Below are 22,394 nucleotides of genomic sequence, written 5' to 3' on the forward strand. Positions count from 1 at the left end.
CAAAAATTATTGCGATAGATTATTTTATAATCTTCGATGATCCTTTGATGGAATGAAAATTCTTAAATCTCACTACAAAGATTGGAAAATGTTAAATTGATATTTCGAATATTTCGTTTATACAAATATTCTCATTCAAAGTTTTTAGCTTGGCTGACAAACGACACTCGACCCTCGACTCGACCACCATAGATAAGAGGAATCGTCCCTTATCTCTCCTCAAGTTTCTACTCCCTAGTTATCGAAGTCGTTTCGGAGTTACGATTGAACTAATCGAACCAGTCTCCGCTATTTCGTCGTCAAAAGATTTAGGGAGTCGTTAAAAATTTAGGAAGATCGAACGAATTATCCAACCATTTCTTTTTTTATCAAGAAATTATTACGATTCAATGTATCAAACTCAGAGGAAATTTAAACTTAGAGAGATAAATTAAAAAAATAAATAAATAAATAAATAAAACGAAGAAAAGGAATTCGAAGAAGAAATTCGAAGAAGAAATTATCCAACCATTTCTTTTTTTATCGAGAAATTATTACGATTCAATGTATCAAACTCAGAGGAAATTTAAACTTGGAGAGATGAATTAAAAAAAAAATAAATAAATAAATAAAACGAAGGAAAAGAAATTCGAAGAAGAAATTCCATTTTGGACGATTGGCGCGCCACGGAACCGACCAGCGTCTCGATTTATTTCGGGAGCGAGGCGGACAAACGCGGAATTACGAAAATGCTTTCGCGCTCAGGGACGAGGTTCGACCGACAATTAGGGGCGGCCGTCTCTTCCGAGGTAATAATTGGCCGACCGATCATCGGTAGAAAGATTTAGGAACTCGTCGACGTTTTAAAATTCGCGCCACTCGCACGGTATGTTTCCATGCGGCGCTTCGAAATTCGAAATTTCGAATAAATCTCGACGAAGGTATACTTTGGAATATCGATGAATAAAAATGGAAGATAAAATGGAGTTTGAATGCTATTTTGCATTCTTCTGCATATCCTGTGCATTTTTTTTTATACCTTCAAGTTTTGCATAAATGCATAAACATCCGGTTAGAAGGAATTTAAGTTCTGGACGGGGATAAAAGAGACGGTTCCATCTTCGTCCGAACTTTAATTGCTCGATTAAATAAAGGCTAACTTTCGCGTTCAAGAATCTGTCTCGCGAGATATATATAATATACAACAAAGTTACGTATATAACGGAATAGAAGAAGAAAAAAAAATCGACGAGCGTCGATTCAATCCATCCTCAACGACGATTTATCGACGATTCGTGATATGGATCTGCGTGAAACAGCGATGCATATTTCATCGGGGATGCGTGTCACGTCGGTATGCGACCCGCGTTAAATTTGGAAGGTGGAAGGCGTACTCGCAACGCGGCGAGTGTTGCACTTTTCAAATGTCAGCCGTCGCACATGCGGATCCGTCTAATCCTCCTCCCCCATCGAAATTCTACCAAATTTCTATCTATTAGCCGCGTAAATCCGAACGAGTCTTGTCGATTTAACTCCTTTCTGCGTGGAAAACTTTCCCGAACAATCGATGAAAAAAGTAAGAGAATAACTAAATTTTAATGAAGATTAATTTTTCCACTCGCGAGCAGGAACACACCAATTCTTGCGTAATAATTTTATAAATACTGAATTTTTAGCGAGAGATGAAAGAAGATAAAGGAAACACTTCTTAAAACTTTCATCCAATTCTAACCTCGAAAATAATCGCGAGAGAAGAGCGTTAATTCTGCTCCTGCTCACCAGAGGGCTACCGATTGTACGAGCTACTACGTGTCTCAAACAATCGATGAAAAAAGTAAAAATTACAATAATTAAATTTTAACGAAGATTAATTTCTCCACTCGCGAGCAGGAACACACCAATTCTTGCGTAATGTAATAATTTTATAAATACTGAATTTTTAGCGAGAGATGAAAGAAGATAAAGGAAACACTTGTTAAAAACTTTCATTCAATTCTAACCTGGAAAATAACCGCGAGAGAAGAGCGTTAATTCCGCTCCTGCTCACCAGAGGGCTACCGATTCTATGTCGAGCTACTACGTGTCTCAAACAATCGATGAAAAAGTAAGAGAATTACAATAGTTAAATTTTAACGAAGATTAATTTTTCCATTCGCGAACAGGAACACATCAACTTTTGCCTAATGTAATAATTTTATAAATACGATATCGAATTTTTAGCGAGAGATGAAAGAAGATAAAGGAAACACTTGTTAAAACTTCCATTCAATTCTAACCTGGAAAATAACCGCGAGAGGCGAAGAGCGTTAATTCCGCTCCTGCTCACCAGAGGGCTACCGATCCTAGGTCCAGTTCCTACGTGTTCCCTGTGACAAGGGAAATTGGTTAGGACGATTCAATTAGCTGACGGTTCCTCACGCGTTTAACCGTTTTTAAACTTGCCGAATCCCCCGCCGTTAATTCGACGCTGTTCCATGATTTACGGCCGCGAGTGTTCCAATCGAAATTCCAGACGAAAGCGATATTCGACGAGACAATGGGCAGAAAAAGAAAACTTCGAAAAGGGAAAAACGTTTTCATTAAATTCCATCGATCGAAAGCCACTCGAAGAGAGAGAGAGAGAGAGAGAGAATATAACCTCTCGAACGAGGTGGGTTTCGATTAACTTATTCCACGAGTGGAGTGGATATAAAAGGAGAGAGAGAGAGAGGGAAATAAAGGGGAAATTCGGTTTGGATACGCGGAACAGGGAAGAGGAAACGGAGGTCTCCTCCGTTCGATTATTCGTTCCTTTCTTATCGACGTTTTATTATCCTCGAGGGCGCTCGAGTAGAGTTTAACGAGATCAAGCAATGATGGCGCACCGAAAAGCCGCGATCGTTGGTGGCGTGATGGATAATTGGAGGAGCCGGTCCTTTCCTTTCCTTTCTTTCTCCTTTTTTTTTCCGTAATCGAGTCCGATAAAGGATCCTAAGGAAGGATGGAACGGAACGATTAAACGCCAATGCCAAGCTCGAAGAATTGGAAAGGACAAAGGAGGATCCGCCGAATAATTATCACTTTGATCGAGGCGAGGTTAGGGAAATGAGATTATTAACCGTTCCTTTCTCTCCTTCTTCTTTTACATCTCTGAGATCTTATCGATTAAATCACGTTGTACACGCGTTGTTACGAGGACAAAGGATGCGTGGGAGGAAAGTCAAACGGAAACAGCTGCACTTGTTGCTTTGAAATTGACACGGAGATCGGTGACAATGTTTGGCTGCCAAGAAATACAATCTATCTATCGACGTTTCTCCCTCGCAAGAAGATGAAGCAGGAGGAGGAGAGAACTTGGCCATGATATCTTCGCCTGTTACGGAAGTGAACTTGTTGCTGAATTTGGCAGCCGTCTCTGGAACTCGTGGAAGGAGGAGGAGAGAGAGCTAGTTGTTGCCTCCTCATCCGCAAGCCAAGCCTTGAATTTATGCGCCCACCATCCCCATATTAATTCCGTCCACCGATTTTCGAGAATGGTAATGCGACTCGGTAATTTATCCCACCGAATCTGCCCCAATTCCTTTCGAGCTCTCAGAGTGAAACGAGTCGTTCGAGTTTTAAACTTTCGTTTGTTGCTGCGTCTTCCTCCAATACTTTTCTCCTCTTTTTGTTATTTTTTTTATAATTACATTCGAACGTTATATACGAATTAGGAAGAAACAAGTTTGTCAAGTCCCTTTCAGAAATCAGAAATCCAAAAATTCGATCGATTATTCGCTTCTCGGATAAAATCGCTACAATAAGCTTCTTTCCTCCGATAGAATCGCGAGCAATTTTCGAAACAAACGTCGAATGGCGGGGATCGTTGTTCGCCGAGGCCTTCTTCTTTTCCCTTCTCGGGCCATTTCCTTTTGTCGGCTCGATACATCGTCCTCCCTCCATTTTCGCCGAGAGAAAAGGGAGACGGGACAATGGGTCCCGTAATTCCCGACGATGGAGGAAAACCGGTCGGGAAATCGAAGGAGCACAGGCACAAAAGCTCGACTTGACCGGAACAATCGAGGAGAAACTGCCGCGGAACAGCCACCAAACGAAACGAAACGAAACGAAACGAAAGCTCTGGGATACTTTTTTTAACGTTTGGAGGAAAAAATGAAGGGAGAGAGAGAGAGAGAGGAAGCTAGTACTCTTTCGAGTTCCCTTTGTGAACGAGATGCCCCTTTGTGCTCGTTTTGATTCTCTCCCCGACTACCTGACTGAAGAAATCGCGGAGATACCCTTCTCCTCACAGCAATCTCTGCTCTGAGGAAGAACGTAAATACGGAAGAAATTGTACGCCGGAAGTCCTCCTCCTTCATCCAAAGAAGCTCTTTGAATTTCGAGCGATTAACCTTTTACTTTTTAATATTGTGCCACGCTTAGATAACGATATATATATATGTTTGAGGAAAGATTCTCTTTGATGGGAGAGAATCTATCGAAATTTTTTGGGACGAAGAGAGTCGAAGAGATGGGAAGATTTTCAAGAGAAGTAAGAACATTTTCTGCTCGGCGGCAGAAAAAAGAGATTGATGAACTCTCGAGCCAGGCTGAAAGTTGACCTCGAGCTGATTGAGATATATATTCGTTCGTCTTTCGAGTTTGCTTCGAATGAGATGACAAAACGATTGTATTTTGTATATGTATAGATAAAAAGAAACACTTGTCTCTTGAGAAGAACGAATCGATTCGAAATCACATTGAATCACAATAAAATTTCAACGAAATATTTCCAACATTTCCTCTTAGATTTATGGAAAGATTGACTGTATACCTTTTTTTTTTTATTGAAATACGTTTTTTTCATTTTGGTGTATTAAAATGCAATTTTTTTGTAAATTATTTATTTAAAGTATATAGATTTTTATTTATTATCGTTTTGGATATATTTTTTTATATGTAAATTCTTGGATATATATAGATTAGATTTAATAGAGTTGTCCAATTCTTCAGCTAATTGAAAGAGAAAAATTCTTTCGAATTTTGTATTAATGGCTGCCAAATCTAAAAACAATTATAAAACACGTTTCTTTTCTTTCACGGTATGTATTATGATAATTTTTCTATCAGAAATCAGAATCCAGATATCCTTTCTTATCAATTCCAAGTAGTTTTGATTTGCCCATAATATAAAAAATTTAAATCTTCACTGAGGAAAATAAATTTTTGCTAAACTTCCAAATAGCACTTAATTTTCTTTTTTTTTTACAAAACGTATTGTTGAAATTATCTTCCTTTTTCTGCAAAATTCACAATTGAAGGGATTACTTGTAAATACACATATTTTTCCTATTTTCCAATAACTGATCCATTTATAAATTAACCCATCAAATTGGATTTCCTAAAAAATATACATCCAGAAACAATAAAATATATTTCCTGCACTACATCATTAAAAACTAATATTTGCAAAACTTGTGAAATTGAAATCTAGTGTTAAAACTTTTAAAAATTTCGGTGTACAAAACAATTATAAACATATTTTTCCTACTTCCCAACAACTGATTTATATAAATTAACTAACATCAAATTGGATTTCCTAAAAAATATACATCCAGAAACAATAAAATATATTACATCATTAAAAACCAATATTTGCACATTCAGAATTCTTATAACCATAAAATCGAAAACCTGTGAAATTGACACGTTCCATCTAAATCTAGTGTAAAAACTCTTAAAATTTTGCCAGCCAAAATTACCGCATTATTTCGCTGGAAAATTTCGATCCCAGCCCTTAACTAACCCCTTAACTCGATCAAGGAGCGAGTTTACCGGAGGAGGATCGATTCACCGTGCGTGCACCTCGCTGCGTGAGGTCTCGAAAAGGCTCCGGAGAACGAGATCATCGCGGATAAATACATACGGAGAGAGAGAGAGAGAGAGGGAGAGAGGGAAGACTCCCTGCAGAGAGGGTTGGATCGTTCTCCTCCTTCGCCTCGCCTCGCCCTTCGCCCGAAAACGCTCGCGCAGATATCATCGGTCAGAGGTAATAAATCAACCTGTCGCCGGGATTCGCCCTCGACACCCACCACCCTGCTCGACTCGACTCGAGGCGAGGGCGGAACGCAACACGCACAGCCAAACTTGCTTCTATCTTCGAGGATTAACCAGAGACGCGAGGTAGGTTCGTTAAGCAAGCTGTTACGTCACCTCGTTCACGTACGAGAAACTGAGATTTCGTTGTAATCTTCCTCGGGTCGAAGAAGGTACACGGAGGAGGAGAGGAGGAGGAAGGGAAAGGAGAAGGGGGTGGACGAGTTTTGGAACAAGTTTCGAAGATGGCGGGTTAAGGATGGTGGAATAATCGAATAATTGGCCAGGGACGAGGTGGATAAGGAAATTATTCTCCCTGGTTTTCTAATTTTGGTTTAGATTATTGCAACAGTTTGACGAGATTCCTCCTCTCTCTATCTTTGTCGTATATTTCGTTGGAAAATTGTAAAGGGGATGGAAATATAAGAATTTTAGATAGTGTATTATTGGTTAATAGAATAATCGAATAATTGGATCATTTTTTCCTTGGTCTTTTAGTTTTTGGATTATTGTAATAGATTCGATGTGATTCCTCTTCTTTCTATTGTTGTCTATTTCATTGGCAAATAATAGAGAGGATGGAAATATAAAGATTTTAAATTTTAGATGGTGTATTATTAGTTAATGATGGAATAATCATAATTAATTGGATCATTTTTTTCCTTGATTTTCTAATTTTTGGATTATTGCAATAGATTTGATGTGATTCCTCTTCTCTCTATTTCAATGGCAGTAAAGTGAAGAGGATGGAAATATAAGGATTTTAAATTTCAGATCCTGTATTATCAATTAATGGAATAATTGAATCATTTTTTCCTTGGTCTTTTAGTTTTTGGATTATTGCAATAGATTTGAAGTGATTTCTCTTCTCTCTATTTCATTGGCAAATAGTAAAGAGGATAGAAATATAAGGATTTTAAATTTCAGATCTTGTATTATCAATTAATGGAATAATCGAATAATTGGATCATTTTTTTCTTGATCTTTTAGTTTTTAAATTATTGCAATAAATTTGATGTGATTCCTCTTCTCTTTATTTTGTTGGAAAATTATAAAAGGATGAAATATAAGGATTTTAAATTTTAGGTAGTGTATTATTAGTTAATGATGGAATTATTCAATCATTACAAAAGATTTGATGTGATTCTTTTTCTCTGTATTGTCCATTTCATTGGCAAATAGTAGAGGGGATGGAAATATAAGGATTTTAAATTTTAGGTAATGTATTATTAGTTAATGATGGAATTATTCAATCATTGCAATAGATTTGATGTGATTCTTTTTTCTTTCTATTTCATTGACAAATAGTAGAAGGGATGATGGGATAGTTGGATCATTTTTTTCTTGATCTTTTAGTTTTTAAATTATTGCAATAGATTTGATGTAATTTCTCTTCTTTCTATTGTTGTCTATTTCATTGGCAAATAGAAGGGATGGAAATATAAGGATTTTAAATTTTAGGTGATATATTATTAGTTAATGATGAAATAATTGCAATAGATTTGATGTGATTTTTTTTCTATTTCATTGGCAAATAGTAGAGGAGATGATGGAATAGTTAATGATGGAATAATTGGATCATTTTTTCCTTGATCTTTTAGTTTTTGGATATTATTGCAATAGATTTAATATAATTCCTCTTCTCTCTATTTCATTGGCAAATAGTAAAGAGAATGGAAATAAAGATTTTAAATTTTAGGTGGTGCATTATCAGTTAATGATAGAATAATCGAATAATTGGATCATTTTTCCTTGGTCTTCTAGTTTTTGAATTATTGCAATAGATTTGCTGTGATTCCTCTTCCCTCTATTTCATTGACAAATAGTGGAGGGGATGGAATTATAAAGATTTTAAATTTCAGGTCGTGTATTATCATTTAATGAAGAAGGATTGCTACAACGTATATTCTTTATCTCGGTTTTTATTCACTTGTCAGTGGATGAAGAATTATTCAAAATAAATGTTATCAAATTAAGAACGCGATAACGATATAATTCCTTTTTTCCATTTTACCAATCATATAATATATTAATGAAAAATATTCCAAATATATTAATCTAAATATTCCAAATAATCCAAATTAAATAGATTTATTATTAATCAAACAAATTCGAATGATCTCTCTCGACATTTGACAAAGTTCAAGGCGAAAGAAGACAATTTCAAAACCTGTTATAAATACATTACACCTCAAAATTTCTCGTGACAATATTCGATACGACAAATTGAAAAATTACGAAAATACATTTAATCACGAAGATATATCCGTCAGAAGAAGAAAAAAGGGAAAATTATAACAGTTATGACAATAGAGCTGGAAAAGCGACGGGTTCAAGTGCGAGTTTCAGCAACTCCGAAATTCACCGAATTTACAAGCTGCGCCGAGTCGGAAATTGCAAAAATACATGTGCGTGTGCTGCGTCGCCAACTCGAATAAACCCGCCGGAACGCGAGCAAAGTTAAATCACGAAATTACCGAGGAACGTTAACAAGACGAGAGAAACCCTTTTGATAATGAAACCAGATTTCTCGAAAGAGGAAACTCGTGCTTTTTGCAGAGAGAGAGAAAAAAAGAAAGAAATCGTCACAAAAGACGCAACTCTCTCTCTCTCTTTCGCAACGATATTCGTCAAGTGTTTCCCACGCACGTGAAGTAGTAATCCTCGTAAACGTTTTAAATTGCGTGCAATTGAATTTTAAGATCCTTTGAGCACTCTTCCTCTCTCTCTTTTTTTTCTATCATTCAAACGAGCAAAGATAGAGTCTTTTCGAGTCTTATATAAAACTTAAACAAAATGGAATCGTATTTGTAAAAATCCTTGTTGTTTCAATGATCGAGAATCGTATATCTCATTTCTTTAGAGATTGAAGAATGAAGACTGAGAATGAATTTTAATTAAATTCCTCGAAATTGAAGAATGGACATCGCAGAAATTAAATTAACTCGAGTTTTCTCAACATCGTTTCGAAGAGAAATCGAATCGTTTTTTGAAAAATACAATACAATTACTACATACATACTCTTGAAAAAAAAAAGAAAAAAGGGGAACGTCGTCGAGTTGCAGTGGATCATGAAAATTTTCCTCGATTCGGCCACTCCAGTTTCCAACCGGTTCGATCGTTGAAACCGTAAAAAGCATACTTCGAAAAAGAGAAAAAAAGGATCTCGAACAGAAACAGAAACGTTCGATCACCGAGCCTCGACATAATTTCACTTTCCTCTCCTCGATCTCCTTCCTTCTTTTTCTTTTTTTTTTTTTATTTTCCGCCTCAACCAACCTCTCCTCGTCGATACTCGAGAGCACACACGTGTAAATTACAAAAGCCATTGGAACGAAATCGCTTGGACAATCCGTATTGAAAAAGCCTGTTATAAACTGGAAGGAGGAACGTATAGTTCAATGAAGAAATTTCTTTAATTTACTTTTTATTAAATCCTCTTTCATGCTTATATTAAAATAAGTAATTCTAAAATTATATTTATCGAAGCTCATATTATACATAATTTGAACATAATTTATTAAAATTTTCTCCAACTTAAATAAACTCAGGCCAGTTAAAAAACAATATAATAAAATATATAAATTTAAATTCAAGTCATATCACAATAATCGACATCTCTAATTAGATACAAAAAGCCGCCATTATTGTTTAATTTTAACGATTCAACATTTAATTACTTATTATGAATACTTTGAATGGTTTTAATTGAAACTTTCGAGATTGAAATACATAAATCAATACATAAATCTAAACTCAAGTAAGTCATATCATATGGACTATTACATTAATCGACATTTCTAATTAGATACAAAAAGCCGCCATTATTATTTAATTTTAACGATTCAACATTTAATATATCATCATTTAATACATTACGAATATTTTGAATGGTTTTAATCGAAACCTTCGAGATTGAAAGCTCGATATTATTAATTTTATTATCGACTCTTGCGCGACTACAATATAATTATAAATCGAAGATAAAGAAGAGGAATTTTTTTCCCTTCCTATTATTACTTTGTGATATCGAAACGAATACAAAAATCCGAAGTGGAGGAATTTTTACACTCGAAAGATCCTTGCCAAGAAATATTAATAGAGACAAGATATGATGATTCTACTGGTGGTTGTTGAAATTTGGATCGAGATATCACCTCACCGAGATGATAATAAATTTCGCGCGTAAAAAATGGGATGATTATTGAAGATGCGTTTTAAATATTCGCGACAATGTGGCACAAAGAGGCTTGGCTTCCCAGAGAACGATTTATCATGCGATACGGGGGTATAATAAATAAATTCGTGCGACGAGCGATTAATCTTTCCGCGATTTTCGAGCCAATCCCTCTCGTCTTCGCGGTCTTCTTGTCCGTCCAATGGCCGGCAACTAATTCGGTGCAATTCAACGCGAGACGCAAACGCAAAATCCATCCTCTCCTCGTCTTCTATTCTCCAGAAGAAGAAATCTTTCGATATTTTATATATTATCTCTGATATTTAATAATATTTAAATCTATCGTGGAAATGGAATAATATTAAAGTTTATATTATGTCTTATATTAAATTGACATTATTTTTGATTATATTTTGGATCATACATAGAAACGTGTCTTAAGGAAGGAAAATTTGTCGAATATTAAAGTCTATATTATGTTTATCTTATATTAAATCAATATTATTCGAATATGAATTTCTTAGCCAAAATTTTACGCAGGAATTGATAAACTTTTGTAATTTTTTAATTGTATTTTATGTGTAAAGAAAATATCGACAGTGTCCTTGATTGATTAATTTGTATATTCAAATCTATCAAATGGAGAAGTACACGGAATAACAATTAACCTTTTTCCGTTCGGTTTTTGAATTTTTGAATTGAAAATGACTTCACGCGTGAATTAACGTATGAAATTTTTGTATTTTAATATTTTACGTGTAAAGAATATATGTTTAGTAATGTAAAGAAAATTTGTCGAATATTAAATCGACGTTCTTGATCGTACATATTTAAATCATATTTATTAAATCTATCATAGAACTTAAAATTATATCACGCACCATTTTGTATTTTAATTTTATGTATTTTTACGTGTGTAAAGAAAGAAAATTTCTATCATAGAACTTAAAATGATTTCACGCGCCAATTAACATATGAAATTTATTTTGTATTTCAACATTTTATGTGTAAAAAAAATTTGTATATAAATCTATCTTGTAATATTTATAATAATAAGTTATATTTAAATCTATCAGAGAATATTAGAAAATCTATCAAAGAATAGAACTTAAAATCATATCACGCGCCATTTTGTATTTTTTGTATTTTAAATTCTATTTTATGTATCTTTACGTGTGTAAGGAAAGAAAATTTCTATCATAGAACTTAAAATGATTTCACGCGTGAATTAACGTATAAAACTTTTGTATTTTAAAGAATGTATGTTTACGTGTAAAGAAAATTTGTCGAATATTAAATCGACATTATTCTGAATCATACATATTCAAATCTATCGTGGAAATGGAATAATAATTAACTCTTTTTCGGTGAACTTTTCAAATATTAAAGTCTATATAATATCTACATTAAATTGATATTATTCTCGACTGGATCATACATATAATAATAGAACGTGCCTTTATATATAAAGAAGGAAAATTTGTCAATAATTAAAGTCTATATTAAATCGATATTATTTTGAACTAGATCATACATATAATAATAGAACGTGTCTTTGTGTATAGAGAAGAAAAATTTGTCGAATATTAAAGTCTATATTAAATCGATATTATTCTCGACTGGATCATATAATCATAGAACTTAAAATTATTTCACCAATTATGAAACTTTTCGTGTTTTAATATTTTATGCAGTGTCTTTATGCAGAGAAAAGAAGGAAAATTTGTCGTTTCGAATGATATTTTATCCTAAGCCTTTCAATCTTTCTTATTTCATTGAGAACCAAACCTTACAATCCCAATAACCTCTCACGTTCATTCTCTATTATTTCTCATCCTCTTACACTACGTCTTTCCTTCTCCCAATTTCTCAACGAGTAATTTCGTTATTCAATAACGAAAGATCAAGCTCATCTTCGCTCGAATTTCATTGCCCCAAAAATTTTCAGAATAATATTTCTATTCCCAAATACTGACTCGCCAAAAATATATCCTTTCACGATCTAATTTTCCAGATCTAAAAATCTAACCATTCAATGGTTCATATATCATTCCACTTTGTAAGATTACAAGAAAAGCTTAGAAATCTATTCTACAACTGCCACTAATTTCTATAAATCCATTCGAAAAAAATTGAAGAAACAAAGATCTTGAACCAAAAAAAAGGAGACACGACTCGTAAAAATTCGAAACTCTTAAATCAATCCGAGTGAACTCGGATAGAATCGTCCGCTAAATTGACAGAGGAACGTATCCAGTTGAACGAAACCGATCCCGTTCCGAGCGATAGATTCTGATAAAAGTATGCAAATGTAAGTAAGGGGGTGTGTTATGGGGTCGATCCAATTTACCGGATAATAAATTCGGATCACCGTTATCCCGGTCGGAAAACACGTAAATGCATCGAATTATATATATTGCGCATGACATTATACCAACTTCTCCTTTCTCCCATCGAAATATGAAATATCAAATATCGATCGATAATCTTCTTTTCTTCGAGCAATCGAATCGTTTGGAACTTCAAGTGAAATACGAATTAATTGGATCCTTTTATAATTCTTCGTGAAATTTCACGTAGAATTTTAAAACGTTCTAAGAATAGTTTCAGGAGATGCAGAAGCATGCATCGATTTCTCGAGTGATCGAATCGAGGAACGATGAGATTTATATATTTTTCGAAACAAGATTGGAGAGGAGACGTGGAGGAACAGAGAAAGGAATCGAGTGTTTAAATCGATTCAATCGTTCTCGAGGATATCGATCCTGGAAATTAAAAAAACGGAGGAAACTTGGAAACCTTGATATTTAAACCTTTTCTTCCTTCTTTTCCCCTTCCCTCGTTCGATGAATTATTAATATCTCTCATAATATTCTCGATAGATCCGTTATTCGATCCAATTGTACGAGGAATTTGTATGCATACTCCTCTCCCATCGATTTTATTTCGATTCTTATTGTGACGATAATTGGAAAACTAGTCTCGATCCATGCAAATACACCTTTTATTTCGTATCCCAACTGAAGAAGAACTGCTCGTTCAATGATTTGTCTCTCCTCGCATTAAAGGAAAATTAAAAATCAAGGATTGTGAAACTAAGAAGAGGATTAAAATGGCCAAGAATATCAAGTTCGAGCCGGCATTAAGAGCATTAGGAGGACAGTTTCTTGGAAAAATTCGAGCAATTCCTCACGATTCCATCGATCCAAAGAGCTGACCGATTTGGAGAACGTCAAAGTGTTGCCAACTTTCTCGTCGAGCCAACTTTGAAAGTGAAAAAAAGAGGCGAATCGCGGATTCTAAATAAGGAAGAGGATTTCTTCGAGCGATTAATTACTCGTTCGAGAAATCCGAGAATTATCGAGGAAATATTCCACGATCGTGCAACATTTAAGGGGAATACGTTTTTCTTTAAGTTTCTGGAAAAATTTCTAGAGAAAAAAGGATGCTTCGATCGAATATTAATTTTAAGATTAAGAATTAATTCCAGGCTTCGATCGATCGAAAACTTATCATTCTCGATCCGAGTCAATTGATGAAACGAGTCATTTCCTAGAGTCGAGGCCTTCAGAATCGTTCTCTTTTCTCGCCTTCGTTCCACGATCAATTCAAATTTATTATATTTATTTAATTATTATATTATTATTTTATTATATTATTAATTATTATATTATTATTATATTAATTAAATTTATTGATTTTAGGTGAAATTTAGAATTAATTATTAATAATTATAAATAATTTTTTTTTGTCATTAAAAAATTTATTAAAAAGGGTTTTAGGATTAAATACCCTATTATAAAAGAGTAATTAATATATTAAGTTATTAAATGTTAAATCAATTTATTAAAAAACTAGGATTAGATATATATATATCTATTATAAAAAAGTAATTAATATATTAAGTTATTAAATGTTGAATCAATTTATTAAAAAACTAGGATTAGATATATAAGTTATTAAATATTAAATCATTAAAATTAAATGATATGGCAGCTTTTTATATCTAGTTAGAAATGCTTCTCGATTAATTTGATAGTCCACAATATGATTTACTTGAGTTTAAATTTATGCATTGTTGTTTTAACTGGCCTGAATTTATTTATGTTAAAGAAATTTAATATAATAATAATTCAAATCAAAATGTAGTATACTTAAGATGAGCATCAATAAATTTAATTTTAGAATTACTTATTTTAATATGAAAGTATGAAAGAGGATTTAAAAGTAAATTAAAGTAATTACTTTAATTAAAGATAGTTTTAAAAAGTTTTACAAATCACCCGTCAATTTCATTAAAATTGAAATAAGTCGTAACATAGTAAGATTCGAATTATTCGAGAACTTTAAATCGAGTCAAAAAATCGCGTGATCTTACAAAGAGTATGAATTAAATTTTTCGATTGTTTTTTCTTATCAAAAAAGAAAAAAAAAAAATCGGTGGAAGAAAGATAAAGGTCCCTCGATCTGGGAGGTCGTTTTTTCTTTTTTTTAAATATTCGATCAGCTCGCGATTAAAATGGCAGACGGCGAACAAGCGCGCCACTGGCCTGGATATTATGCGTGGCCGAGTAGAGGAATCGACGTAATCGATGAAATAAATTCAATGTCACGCGATTCGAGATGCAAATCGGATAGGATGATAGAGAGAGAAATGTGGTGCGATTATTGGAAGACGACGAGAATATATAATTTATCTTTTTCCCTCTTCAAATGTGACGAGTCGATTCTCCAAGTTTCTTATTTCATATTCAATCGTTAAAAATATTTTATTTTAATTGATAAATGTAAGGAAAGGGAGTGTAAGAGAAGAAATTAAACAAGTTTGTACAATATCACATTATATTACGATCTTTCAAGCTCTTACGTAATCATTTCCAACACGCAAAGGTTCTCCATTGCGTGTTTTGCTTTTATTAATTCTATCCTCGTTATATCTATTTCTTTTTTTTTTTTTATTAATAACACGTCTCTATTAATAAAATTCTTGATTTCGATAACGAGCGAGTTTCATAGATTTTAGTTCCCAATTGTTACGTAAAATCCACAAGTGTGGACAGAAGTGGATCTAAATATTATATCGAAACAAACTTCTTCATAAGAGTTGCGCAACACGTCTCTTAAAAACGGTGTCGTTTCACTATCCAATCACCGTCCATTTATACGATCATTTATCAAATATATATAACAAAAATTCTCATCTCTTCTATCCTCTCTTTCCACAACTATAGAAAAAAAATAAAATAAAAAAGAAGAGAACACAAAATACTGCTTAAATTCCTTTTCCACATTACATTCTTTTCCAAAAAAGAATTCTTTTCGCGTTTAAAAAAGAAACAAGCTATATGAAAATACTCCTCGTCTATACTAATTCCCATTTCTCCTAGGCGTCTTTTTTTTCCATCCTTGAAACAACGATAACCGCGCGCTGATAATGGAAGCCTGGTTGGGCGACGGCGCGTTTAACCGAGGCACGAATTCCTTTTATATCCGTGCCAAGGATATCGCGGTGTACTCGAAACGCGAGGAGCGAGGATGTTCCCTCCATCGCGGGGGATAACGCGCACGGTTTCTTGTCTCGTCGCACTTTGGAACACTCGGTGCACGCCTCGGCCTCCCCCCCTCCTCCACGCCACTTCTTCCATCCGGTCGACAGACTATTTTGCCCGACTTGGGATAACAGCTTCTTCTGTCGGCTACGAGGATCGTTTCGACGTTCGGTTTATTATATCGGAGGGAAGAGTGTAGGGATCTTTGAAACTTTGACTTTCTCGTTACGGGGAATATCTTTGAGTAAAATTTGAGGGTGATCGAGAGATTGTCACGAGAGTTTTAAATTATTATAACTGTAATAACTTTTTTTATTACGAAAATCGTTTCGACGTTATAAGACGAAAGAGTCTAGGAAGTCTAGGGAAATTCTGACTTTCTCGTTACGTGATAATATCTTTGCTCGAGTAAAATTTGAAGGTGATCGAGAGTTTTAAATATTTCTATTTCGTGGATCCAATAATTAAGATAATAATAATAACTTTTTTTATTACGAAAATCGTTTCGACGTTATAAGACGAAAGAGTCTAGGGATCTAGGCAGTCTAGGGAAATTCTGACTTTCTCGTTACGTGATAATATCTTTGCTCGAGTAAAATTTGAAGGTGATCGAGAGTTTTAAATATTTCTATTTCGTGGATCCAATAATTAAGAAAATAATAACTTCTTTTGCTATGAAAATCTACGTTATTAGACGAAAGAGGATATTTGAAATTTCGACTTTCTCATTACAGATATCTGCTGCGAGTAAAATTTAAAAGTGATCGGTGAGACGTGTTTTATAGATTGTCACGAATTTTAAATTATTCTATTTCGTGGATCCAATAATTAATATCCAAAAAGATAATAATAATAACATTTTTTATTACGAAGATTTCGAACTTCGGTTATTATTAGAGAGAAGGGTCTAGGAATATTTGAAATTTCTAGTTGAGTGATATAGATAACATATCTTTGTTCGAGTAAAACTTGAAAGTGATCGAGAATTTTAAATATTTCTATTTCGTGGATCCATTAATTAGGATAATAATAATTTCTTCTTTTGCTACGAAAAAAAGTTTCAATGTTATTAAACGAAAGAGTCTAGGGATATTTGAAATTCTGACTTTCTCGTTACGTGATAATATCTTTGCTCGAGTAAAATTTGAAGGTGATCAGTGAGAAGTTTTAGATTGTCACGAGTTTTAAATTATTCTATTTCATGGATCCAATAATTAGGATAATAATAATAATTTTTTTTATTACGAAGATTGTTTCGACGTTCGGTTATTGAAGTTTAGGATATTTGAAACTTTGACTTTCTGGTTACGTGATACAGATAATATATCTTTGCTCAAGTTTGAAGATGATCAGTGAAAAGTGTTAAATTATCACGAGTTTTAAATATTTCTACTTCGTGAATTCAATAATTAAGATAATAATAATAATCTTTTTATTACGAAAATCGTTTCAATGTTCGGTTATTACTAGAACGAAGAGTCTAGGGATATTTGAAATTCTGTCTTTCTTGTTACCTTTGCTTCGAGTAAAATTTGAAGGTGATCGAGAGATTGTCACGAGTTTTAAATTATTCTATAATAACTTTTTTTATTACGAAGATTGTTTCGACGTTCAGTTATTGGAGTCTAGGGATATTTGAAACTCTGACTTTCTGGCTACGTGATACAGATAATATATCTTTGCTCGAATAAAATTTGAAAGTGATCGAGAATTTTTATATATATTTCTATTTCGTGGATCCAATAATTAAGACAATAATAACTTTTTTTATTACAAAAATCGTTTCGATTATTTTCTAGTTAGATGATAATATATCTTTGCTCGAGTAAAATTTGAACGTGATCGACGGATGTTTTATAGAGTTTTAAATTATTCTACTTTCTGAAACGATCGAATAATTTGGACAATAACTTCTTCTTTTTATCGATATTAGAAGATCCTTTCGATCGGTGAACGACGGAATATTTGCAATTCCGATTCGCTCGCCACGATTATGGGCAATATTTTTTTTTTATCCGTTAGAACGAAAGTCGATAAGTAATCGGGAGACGTTTGGCCGTTTTATCTAGGGATATTTGAAATTCCATTACCGCGCATTACGGGACAATATTTTCGTGCGTTCGAACGAAGTTAGTAAAGGCGTTCGACAAATTTTTACGTGGATTTTAGACACCCGAAATAACCCGATATTTCATTGTTTAAAGTGAATCGACACCGATACATTTTCAATAAATCGATATCCGATCAGGTAATAAAATATTATTAACGATCATCATACGAGTCGATATGAATTATGCATGAGATAGATGTCTAGGGATATTTGGAATTCCGATTTTTATTCCGAGAAACCGAGATGAATTATTCGGAAGAAATGAGAGAAATCTTTTCCTCTTCTTCTATTAAAAATCTATTTAAAAAATCTCGTCCCCTTTTCATCGTCTTCCCAAATCTTTGCAACATCAGCAGGCCAAAGCGCGATTCGTTAAGAGATACGCATAATATCAAGAGGAGAAGAAAAGGAACATTGGAGGAAAATCTCGTAGAAGCGCAGAAAAATAGCGCTCGTTAAGCCATTCAATTTCCCCCCTCCTCTCCTCCAGGGGAGGGGGTATAGCTTCGCCCCAGTTTATAGAATCGTCTGTGCACAATTGCCGCCGCATTTCAAACGTCGGGCATAACATAAATCACCAACGGCCAACAATTTTTATTTTTAACTCCATCTAACTTCCGAACAACACCCCTTGATCGATCCTCTCTTCCCCTCCCCCCCTTTTTTCCTCGCCGCTAAAAAACTGTTCAAACGTACGTGCAACGATAATAATATGCACGCGAGAATAACGTTAACACAAAATATATTAGGCTCGCTCTTGATGAAAATTCATTCGAGATTAGATTACTTAATGCGCGCAATAATTAATATATATATATATATTATTTCAATTTCTACTCGTTCACACACAATTAAACGATGAAGGAGAATTTTATTATATAAATAAGTTAATATAAATAGCTTATACAAATCTTTGAACATATATATATCTTTCCTTATTTCTTACCGAAGGTAGAACGTTCCTCGACTTTAGAGAGAGAGAGAGAGATGCAAAGAGACGCCTATAATATAATTCGAATTTGCGCAACTTCGAACTTTTCCATTCGCGGAATATCAGCCGGACGAGCGTTTGGTAAATTTGACGAGGGCGGAATATCGCTTGCGAGTATCGAGTTTCTCCTTCTTTATCTTTCAATCTCCGCCGACCGAAAAAAAAATCAATCGAATTGACCGAAACCGAGGAAATACGATGAGAGAAGGGATCCTTCGATGTATCTTATCATAACATCGTGTATCATTCAATTCTATCACCTATAATATAATATAATATTTTCGTGCGTTCGAAGTTTAAAGACGTTCGACAGGTTTTCATTTTGGATTTTAGATACTTTTTAGAAATAATGTAAATTCATTGTTTAAAGGGGATCCTTCGATCTATCTTATTATACGTATAATATATCGTGTATTATTTCATGTAATTTCGAATGACTATAATTTTGCTCCAACGATTAATTCCAATTCTAATATTTTCTGTTCGAACGAAGTTTAAAGACTTTAAAGTTTAAAGTGAATGTATCGATTCTTCAATGTATTACGCGTATAATATGTATTATTTGCAAGATAATTTCGACTGACTATAACTATGCTCCAACGATTAATTCCAATTCTATCACCTATAATGTAATATAATATTTTCATGAGTTCGAACCAAGTTTAAAAACGTTCGACAGATTTTCATTTTGGATTTTAGATTCTTTTTAGAAATAATGTAAATTCATTGTTTAAAGTGAATGTATTGATCCTTTGATGTATTATAATATATAATGTATAATATATTATGTATTATTTGCAAGGTAATTTCGACTGACTATAATTATGCTCCAACGATTAATTCCAATTCTATCATCTATAATATAATATAATATTTTCGTGCGTTCCTTCGATGTATTATAATATATAATGTATAATATATTGTGTATTATTTGCAAGGTAATTTCGAATGACTATAATTACGCTCCAACGATTAATCCCAATTCTATCACATATAATATAATATAATATTTTCGTGCGTTCGAACGAAGTTTAAAGATAGGTTTTCATTTTGGATTTTATATACTTTTTAGAAATAATGTAAATTCATTGTTTAAAGTGAATATATCGATCCCTCGATGTATTATAATATATAATGTATAATATATTATGTATTATTTGCAAGGTAATTTCGAACGATTACAACTATGCTTCAACGATTAATTCCAATTCTATCACTGAGATAATATTTTCGTGCGTTCGAAGTTTAAAAACGTTCGACAGGTTTTCATTTTGGATTTTAGATACTCGAAATAATGTAAATTCATTGTTTAAAGGGGATCCTTCGATGTATTACACGTATAATAATATCGTGTATTATTTGCAAGGTAATTTCGAACGACTACAACTATGCTCCAACGATTAATTCCAATTCTAATATTTTCGTGCGTTTTCTATTCGAACGAAATTTAAAGTGAACGTATCGATCCTTCGATATATCTTATTAAATATAATATAATATATCATGTATTGCACAACTATGCTCCAACGATTAATATACTCGAGAATCGTAATAATAATAGGAAGAAGGAAAGGAGAAAGAAGAAGGAGGAGGAAGGGATTTCGCAAGATAGAAAAAAAAGAAGAAGAAATAAGAGAAACGAAAGCTTACCTGTGAACGACGTTGGCCAGGAGATCGTTGTGCCGCAGCCTGTAGTCCACGTCCACCTTCTGATAGTTGACGGTCAGGGTGCCGGCGCGGATGCAACGCTCGTACTCCTCGGCCGGGTGAGCGCGAAACTCCCTCGCGAACACCTCGAGGATCTTCTCCCCCACCCACCTGCCCTTCGTGAACGTGGTGAAGGTGAAGTAATACGGGTACACTTTCCTCAACCCTGCGGAACACAACAGCACGAACAACGTTTCCAATTAAAATCTCGCGGACGGGGGGGTGTGGGGCACCGAATCTTTGTAATAAATATATAATACACGTTGATTGCATTGTCAATTATTATATTACAATTACTTGAGTTGATTTAAACGATTCGATGGAGGAGGAGAATGTAAGAATGGAAGAAGAAAAGTTTAAGTAATTATTAAAAATTGTTTTTTGGTTTTTTGATTGCAAATTGTCGAATAAAAAGAGTTAATGAATAAGTATATATATATTTTGGAAATATAATATGGAAATGAAGCTTTCTGTTAACTTAATTTTACTTACTAATTAAAAATAAAAATAATAATTAAATATATAAAAATTGGTTGATAAAATACAAATATATTTAAATAAATTATTACTAACATTAACAATTCAATATATATATTCCTCGAATTCGAATAATTAAACGAACAATAATAAACTTAATCGATCACATTTAAATCCATAAAATATTAATCTTAAAATTATTCTTATAAATACAATATTTATAAGAGAGTCAATGTCTCATGTATTACATACGATAATAAATATACACGTAGAGTAAATCAAGTACTTTCAAACACATCTCATCTCCCGATTAATAAATTCATTAATTTTCGCGATATTATTCGACGCACCTCTTCGCCACGATCAAACGTGCGTTCACCTTCGCCATATAAAATTGCTTCGACCAATCACGTGCTTCTCTTCGAGAGAGAGAAAAAAAGAGAGAGAGAGAAGAGAGAGAGAGGGAGGCACACGTTGGAATCGTGGCGTGCAAATCGAAACGGTTTCCTCGAAGAAATAAACCGTGCTCGGTCCTCCTTTGGCGAGGGCAACCGCGCGTGTAATTCTCCTTCTCCAACTCGATCAAACGGTGCTCCGTGTACGTAGCCGATACGAGCCAGATGCGAGGGATACGAGGAAATGGGATCGAGATCCGGAGGGAGAATTTTCCTCGAGGCACGCGTGCACAACAGGTGTACAGGATGTGGAAGAGGGAGGGAGGGTTGTGGGAGGATTTGTACGTTTTTATACTTTTTATACCGTTTCGATACTTTGAATAATTTCACGTACGAAGGGGGTTGTTGTGTAGATCGAAGATTATCGTCATTATTACGCGGATTAAATATTTCGAATGGAAAGGAGATTCGTGTAATTTTTTAACGAGAATGAGAAAGGAAATCAGAAGTTATATGTATATCTTGGATCAAAGTTGATAGTTCTCTGACTTGGCATGTTAATTAAATTACTTTTATTTAAATTGTGAGATAAAAATAAGAAAGTAAAAATTTTTTAATAAGATAAAGACAAATAAACTAAAAATTATTAGAAACAACAAAATTTTTGAATGAGATAAAAACAAGTAAACAAACTAAAAATTTTAAATGCAAAAAATTTTTGAATAAAATATAAAAACAAACAAACTAAAAATTATTAGAAATAACAAAATTTTTGAATGAGATAAAAACAAGCAAATAAATTAAAAATGATTAGAAACAACAAAATTTTTGAACAAAATAAAACAAACAAACTAAAAATTACTAGAATCAACAAAATTTTTAAATGAGACAAGCAACCAAAAATTACTAAAAACAACAAAATTTTTAAATAAGAAAAACAAGCAAACAAACTAA

General features: G+C 33.5%; 1 protein-coding gene across 3 annotated transcripts in view; it reads right to left on the reverse strand.

Annotated features, from left to right (window-relative positions):
- Positions 1 to 22,394, reverse strand: part of LOC410341 (RNA pseudouridylate synthase domain-containing protein 2) — a 165,411-nt gene that overhangs the window by 11,496 nt on the left and 131,521 nt on the right. For all 3 annotated transcript variants that reach the window (XM_006566399.3, XM_624653.5, XM_006566401.3), the window contains one exon: positions 20,512 to 20,734. In XM_006566399.3, the coding sequence (XP_006566462.1) occupies positions 20,512 to 20,734 (223 nt within the window). The remainder of the gene's footprint in view (positions 1 to 20,511; positions 20,735 to 22,394) is intronic.

Source organism: Apis mellifera, linkage group LG11, assembly GCF_003254395.2.
Source record: "Apis mellifera strain DH4 linkage group LG11, Amel_HAv3.1, whole genome shotgun sequence".
Taxonomy (NCBI): Eukaryota; Metazoa; Arthropoda; class Insecta; order Hymenoptera; family Apidae; genus Apis; species Apis mellifera.